Source organism: Terrapene carolina, unplaced genomic scaffold, assembly GCF_002925995.2.
Source record: "Terrapene carolina triunguis isolate 2854851 unplaced genomic scaffold, T_m_triunguis-2.0 Scaffold42, whole genome shotgun sequence".
NCBI lineage: Eukaryota > Metazoa > Chordata > Testudines > Emydidae > Terrapene > Terrapene triunguis.
The window spans coordinates 22,767,389-22,774,972 of record NW_020664393.1 but is presented as its reverse complement, the minus strand read 5'-3'; the positions used below and the strand labels follow the sequence as shown (position 1 = coordinate 22,774,972).

Genomic DNA, 7,584 nt, shown 5'->3' with positions numbered 1-7,584 from the left:
ACATTTGTTGCCTTCTGTTATTCCTGTATAACCCTTAAAAATGCTTAGTCCTTTTTCTTAATACTTCAGAAATTGGCAGTTTTAGTAGAAGTCTTAGCTATTAGAATAGATGCAGGCAACTCTCTCTTTGTGTGTTGTTCTGCAGTATGTGCTCATTGTAGGAAATTACCTAAATGTGAAAGAACAATTAACATACTTGTAACAATGTGCTGTCCTGATCCTGCAATGTGATGCATGCAGGCAAACCTCTACTCCCATGTGGAACCCTGTTGATTTCCATTGTAGGATTGAAGCCAAAGCAAGCACCAAGTCCTGCTACCCTTACTCATACAAGCAATATATTGAAGCCAAATAAAGTGCTCCATGTGAGTAAAGGATGGATCATTTATTTAGCTGTCTTTGATACATTATTGAATCTTTTGTGCAGTGTATGAATTATTTTCAGCTTATTTGCTTTTTAAATAGCACCAAAACAGTACAGCTAATTTCAATGATTGAACAAAGGAATTTTTTTTTTTTACAGCAAAAGCATGACAATTTAAAACCTCTTTCCATTTAAAAAATGGTTTTGATATCTTTTCATGATTATATCATTTATTTCAAAGATGAGTCCGCTCCCTACTTGGATTCAGCTTTTAGCGCCTAAAACCAGTGGAATCTTATGTTGGTTAAAATCATACATGGCTTACTATTAGAGCTATATATCAAAATGAACACAGAGTGCCAACTTTCTTTGGAATAGCAACACTGAATTCATGTTCTGGAAGTCTACAGATTATATCACTTTTTTTATCATGACAGGAGTTGGCTTTCAGATCTTTCTGTTAAAATACAAAATAATCTTTCTTGTACATTTCATTAAAATGTGCACCTCTGTGAGCTTTAAAGGGAATATCTCACTTTCATTTGTTTTATCCATTGCACGAGGCAAAAAATTACAAAATACACAAAGAGCCTAATTCAGCACTTAAAGCACATGCTGGACTTTGACTTCCATGGGACTATTCAGGTGTTTAAAGTAAGCGCTTTGCTGGATTGGGGCCATAATGTGAAAACTGAACCTGTTTAAAAAAAGGACCTTTTCCTTCCCCATCTGAAGAAACTCCACAATATTTAGAACTGATCAGGAATTTTCCTTCAGAATGATTATTAGGCTTGATTTTATATTTTTTTTTGTTGTAGAGACATACCGAAAACAAAGCCTGGTGCAATTGAGACCTGGTCTACACCAGGCTAAAATTTAGGTCGGCTTGCCTACATTGCTCAGAGGTGTGAACAGTTCCTAAGCTCCAGTGTAGGAACTGCTAGATCGATGGCAGAACCTAGCTACTGCCTCTTGAGGGGGTAGGTTTACTATAGTGACAGAAACTATCTCTCTGTCTATACCATAGGGGCATAGCTGCAGCTGAGCCACTGTAATGCTTGTAATGTAAACATACCCTAAGACTACACTACCTAAACCTCTGGACTCCCACTCCCATGGCTGATGATCATTTGTATTTACTGTATTCGGCCTAGAGGAGGCATGGTCTATCTGACTGATGTGCGCTGATACTTTTATGTGTTAATAGGAACATTTGTGGAGATCCTCATATATTCCACCTTTCTATTAAAAGGAAGCTCTACGCAGGTTGGTGATTGGCCTGGACAAGGGATAGGGCAGGGAAGGAATGGGCTGGAATGTGATGGCTCTATCTGAAGGAGTGGTGGAATTGGCTTTGAAAGGAACAGGTGGGAAATGGCCCTTTATGCAAGGGTGGGGCATTACCTGTGAAAGGGACAGAGGAGGGGGAAAGCCAAAAGATGGTGCATGATTATAAAAACGTATAAAGACATTGTTAAAAATATTTCTATATACTGACATGCTTTGTGTTCACATTTTATATATCTGTACAGGTTAGCGATGTCTGCCCATAGGTTAATTTCCAACCGAACATCTCAGCAAGCTTTATCTAACTCTGATTACACTTGGGAGTATGAGTACTATGAGTATGGACCAGTTTCCTTTGAAGGACTGAAAGCTCATAAATGTAAGTCCTATCTGGCAGTTCTGTATTCTATGCTTTGAAGTTCCTGGTGTATTCTTAATGGATAGCTTTTCAAAAACCCTTTTCTGTGAATTGATTATCCCACACACAGCTCCTTGAATAAATAGCATCACTGATTTCTCTTTGTTGAAGTATTTTTTTTTCTTATTCATATCAGTACCTAGAGATAGCCTGGATACCAGTTCTTTGGTTCAAATAGAAATTTCCCCATACTTTATGATCCACTGCAACATCCAGTTGCTTTATGGAGAAGAAAAAAGTTCTCACTGATAAGAAAAGAAACGTGGCTGCTTTGTTCTTGTTAAAATATATATGAAAAACGATTAAGGTTTAAAACAAATTTTGAAAATTCTCTTTCAGGTGAGACCTTTTATCATTATATGTTTGCTAATAGTGGTGACCATTAAAACAAGTATATGTAAATAAGAAAAGATCAAACGTGAGTAAGGGTCTCAAGGGTTCAGGGAATAGAATACAGAGATCTGGCTTACTGATAGTGTTGGGTGTTGCCCTCTGAAAGCTATTTGGTGGCTTGTGCCAAAGATATTGGTGGTGTCAGCTAGTTCCCATTGTCCATGTCAGCACCATAATCTGCACTGCTTGTTATAAATCAATTATATAAAACAAATAGAGGGAACTTTTTAAATTTTAGAATCAGTTTATAGTCTACAAACCGTAGGTTTGTATTTAGTCATTAGTCAGAAGGATCAAATTCACTATCAACTATTGTAATTATAATTAAGTAGTGGTGGATAGGGAGAATAGCCTGTTCCAGACAGCATGCTGAATCAATATGAAATGTCATGTATTTCATATTTATGCAGTTGTCATCAGAATGGAATCAATGTCCTGTGTGTTCTACAGTCTTACTGTATAACCTATTTTGAAATATTATTTGATAAATAGGAATATATCAAGGTAAGGAGCTGTATAGTAGGCTATTGCAGAGATCTGCATTAGGTTTGTTATTATTTAACATCTTTAATGATACGGAGTGGGCTAAACCACATGCTTATTCCCATATTATACTCATGTGAAAATTGTCAATCAGCAGTTCAGACCAAAAAAAATCATACAAAGGTGTAACAGAGAGGTTAGAAATAAAATGAGTTTCATCTTGGACAAATACAAGGTAATACAACTGGGAAACATACAAAATCTAGTCAGAGGACTTGATTCTGATCTTCCTGGTGATTTTACAGTATCTAACTAATGCATGGGCTTACTGTAATTCCCGATGACTCTGACACTATTGCGTAGAGAAAAGTCCTAGAGGCTTAAAGTTCTTGCATGAAGAGAGAGTTGGTTTTAATGGCAACTCAACTGTATTCAGTAGAATTCACCCTCTGCCCAGGAAATCAGCTGCAAGACAAGTAGAATTTTAAGGCTATAGGACTGTATTACAGAGCTAAAATATGCAGTTGGTTCTTGCCCACTGCAGGAAAAGCTTCTGAATGGGCACACCCATGTGCTGCAAAAGCAACATTAATGTGGGTGCATGGGGGCGTCAAGATAAGAGTAGGTGCTTTGGTATTAGTGTTGAGGGCCATATAAGTACCTGGGTGGATGGATGCCAAAGTGTCAAACAAAACTTGTTTGCCAGGGAATATAAACAACTTTAAAGGGAGAGGGCTGTACCTGAACTTGCATTTCAGCCTTAATTATAGCATGCTTCACTGTGCCTGCTGGCATTGTCAGACCCTTATGACTCATTTGGTTTTTATTTTTTAAAGACTAGATATTTGACAAAAGTAGGTTCTTAAAGATATCTCACTTTAATCCTGTTCTCCCTGATTTGTATTCCATTTAGCCAGAGACTGAACCTGGAGGTACTGATTTTGAAGATTTGCTATATTATCACATTTAGTCACATATTAGACAAAAGTAAAAGAGGAAAGATATAACTGATAGTTGCCTCTGGGTCTCATAAAGTCTAGCCCCACAGACCTTTGCTGAACTCTATTTAAACTAATTATCATGACTGGCATGGCAAACCAGCGGGTTTCACTGTCAGATATTTTATGGAGTTCTTGAGTAACTAATTCAGCTCAATTTAAATTAAATTTTAGTTGCCATAGGCACCTGTCTTTAGTGTGCATCAAAGCAACCCAGTGTTTTGATAATACCAAATGTATAAATAGGACCCAATCCCGTGGCCCTGAATTAGTTGGGATGGTAATGGGTGCAATTCCTTTGAAATACTGGTGAAAAGTGGGCACAACTCCATTGTCTTCAGTGGAATTGCATCCACTTTTTCCAATGCTGAATTGTGTTCACTGACTCCTGAAGGAACTTTTGAGTGACTAAGGGCTGAAGGATCTTCCCTGACCCTTTGCAGCCCTTCACTTTAATTGATTCTGGAAGCATGGCAGGACTGTGTGAACGCAACAGTTTGACAAGAGTGCAGGGTCCCCATTACACAAGAGGTAACTTTAGCTCCTTTTCTCCCTTGCCCTGCGTAGGGCTGCAGGTGAGAGAGAAGTGGAAAGGCATGATGATGATGGTTCCATACTCAAGTGGTTAGTGAACCCTAACCTGAGGAAGCTTTTGGTTGTGTCTGTGTTTGATAATGGTAACTTGATTTATGCTGATAAAGATTTGCTCCTGCTGTTTCATTTGTGGTGAATCATGTAGTTTACAAGCAATTTATTAAGATCATGTTTTGGTTTTATTTATTTTTCATCGGTTTCCTCCAGCTCTTACTAGAGGCGGGACCCAATTTATGAACCTGAACTTTTCATAGGTGCTTCCATTCTAACCTCCTTTTTCAAAGAAATAACTTTTACGTTTCAGCATGAAATCTTCCCAGTGTTGGTCTCTGCCCAAAGGTGGATTTATATGGAAAGTTCAAGCACCAACCCCCTCTGCACCTCCCCCCACCCCCAAAAACAAAACACCCCAGCCTTTTTTTGAGTAACCAAAGGTGGTGCTGCAGGATGTCCCAGTTAATGGGAGTACTTTTCAGAGTTACCACTGCCTTAAGAAGAATTAGAGAATGGACTGGATTAATGCTTTCTCTGGCACCTGTCCTCTTTCCTCATTAGTTTATTAATAGTGATAGCTGTTAGAGCTGGTTACAATAAACTAGTTATTTCTTGGTGAAGGAGGAGACACATCATGGGAACAGTTATATATTGAATTCATACTAATGTGCTCGATTCCAAACAGTGATCATAGTCAAATTAATGTAGAAATCTTGATGTTATTAGGAGAGAGGCTATATTTGAATATCCTGGAGCATTACACTATGAAAAATGGATGCCAACTGTGGTGTGTCTGCCAATTTGCTTACCTGTGGTCTAAAGCAATATGGAATTAAACATTAGTTCTTTGCATGGAATATATTAATGAGTCATGATCACCCTCATGCCAGGTAGCTGTTAATAACTGCGGATACTAATAACAGCAGATACTACTACTAATGTTCTTGCAAATGGTTTAATGGAAGCTGTTTAATGCTAGTGAGGAATATGTTCTCTTTCAAGGTAGTAGCAGTTAGGCAGAAATTGTGGGAGGTAACAATGGCGTGATTAAATCTTTGCCAGTTCCTTTTGTAGGGCGTGCTAAGTGTTTTCTCTTGTAAACCACAGTGAGGGTGCTTTTAAGTGCTCAAACATACCCAATCCCATTATACTCCCTCCTTCCCCTCAAAAAATTCTTTTAATTTGATGACTGCCAAATTTATCAGCCTTTTTAACTAAGATGACTGCCTTGCAGTTCCCTTTTAATGCAAGATACCTTATTAATCCTTAATGCAGGCAGAATTTAACACTTGAGTCAAGGGTACAAAATGTGAAACTGTAAACAAAAGGAGTAAATATTTTAATTAAAGATGGGCCCCAATACAAAAACCTGGATATCAGCACACCTGCACGTTAGTAGGTGGTGAAGTGGGAATTTTAATTGACACCCAAATATCAGTAGCCCCATCTCTGTAATGAACTGGGTTGGAACCCTTCTGAGCATTATGGCTTTCAGAGCCAGCTCTGAACGTTGCAGCCTGGACTTGTCTCTAATTTTAATTTTCTAGTTCCTAGCATATGTATCTGTCCGTTGGGACTTTCTGCTACAAATTACTAAAAGATGCTAAGTGACCAGGCTTTCTCACGCACCTTAAAATATGTGGCCAAATTCAACTTTTGGTATATCAGTGCAACCCCAGTGGATTCACTGAGGTTACAGTGGTAAAACTGAGCACAATATTTGGCCATTAGTCACTTAAATTGTGTATATGTGATTCATGGTGTCAAGATGTAGCAGTCAGTGGAGGAGCCCTGTGCCTTCTGGCAGATGCAGATAAAGAAGCAAATTTGGAACAACTGTTCAGTCTCTCTGCATCTTGAGATTGATGGGTGAAGTCTTCTCAATGGAATTCTACAGCATTTAAGGTGTTGAGAGTGTAAAAGGATGTAAGGGAAGGCAGGCAAGGGTAGTGGCTATGATACACTTGAATTCTTCCTTTTGTGTGATTGAGGAGGATGTCCTCCATTTTAAAATGGTTAGCTTGCATATGTGTGGTGTAGCTGGGGGAGTAGAAAAGGGGAGAATATCTAGTAAAACAGGAAAAATCTTATCCCAAAGTGATAATGCAATTGAAAGCCCCGCAGGCTTCATAGAGCAATTATTTATTATTGCATTACTTTTCACTACTCCCAGTTGGGTGAAGGGAACAATATATTTTTTTCAACTACTGATTACATTTGGGAAGTGTATGTAGAAATCCTCCAGGCAACTGGCGTCTGTATTTTAACCACTGTGCAGCTTTAGGTTTCCATAAATATTCATCACTTTCCAAACAGCAATTCAATTTGAAATCGCTTTTATATAAAGTCATGCTTGTACTGTTAATGCTCTGTCTGTTTTCCTTCATTTTTTCCTCTGTATTTAAAATCCACGGAACTGGAGTCTGGTTATATCGCCACTCATTAGGGGGACATTAACAGCTGCAAGATTCGAAGATTTTTTGTGTGTGTATATGCACGTGCTGCAGCCTTTGAGCTAGGTCCAATATTCATTAAAGTCAGTGAAGAGATTCCCATTGACTTCAGTAGTCATTGGATCAGTCTCTTTGTGGCTGTAGGAATAAGGCCGTTGACAAAGTTGTGGTGTCTTCCTGGTACGTACAGTTTTGTTTTCTACTGAATTCTAGTGATCCTAGGCTGGCAGAATTGCCTGCGGTGCCCATTTCAGTTTGCACAAATTATAACAGTCCAAAGTGTGCCTTGAGGATCTTGGAGGGAGAGAAATGTGATAGAACGCCTAATATGCCTCATACTGAGCCAAGCAGCGCTGAGGGGTACCTCAGGATCTAGCCATGGCCATGAACTATCATTGAGGCCAAGAGCTTAGTAGTATTCCAAAAAGGCTTTAGACATTTATATGGATGACAACTTCTGTTACATTAGAAAGGATGAAAGATAAAATTTAGAAGGGATACAAACCTTTATGCTTCAGGCCATAAGCCATCCACTAATGGGACAGGTTATCGTTCACTGTCAGTTTCTTGCACCTTCCTTGGAAACATCTGGTTCTGGAC

At 38.7% G+C, this 7,584-nt stretch overlaps 1 protein-coding gene across 1 annotated transcript in view; it reads left to right on the top strand.

The window, feature by feature from the left end:
* Positions 1-1,903: 1,903 nt before the first annotated feature.
* MRAP2 (melanocortin 2 receptor accessory protein 2) overlaps positions 1,904-7,584 on the top strand; it is a 21,271-nt gene continuing 15,590 nt past the window's right edge. The window contains exon 1 of the mRNA XM_029912378.1: positions 1,904-2,030. Coding sequence (XP_029768238.1) covers positions 1,904-2,030 — 127 coding nt within the window. The remainder of the gene's footprint in view (positions 2,031-7,584) is intronic.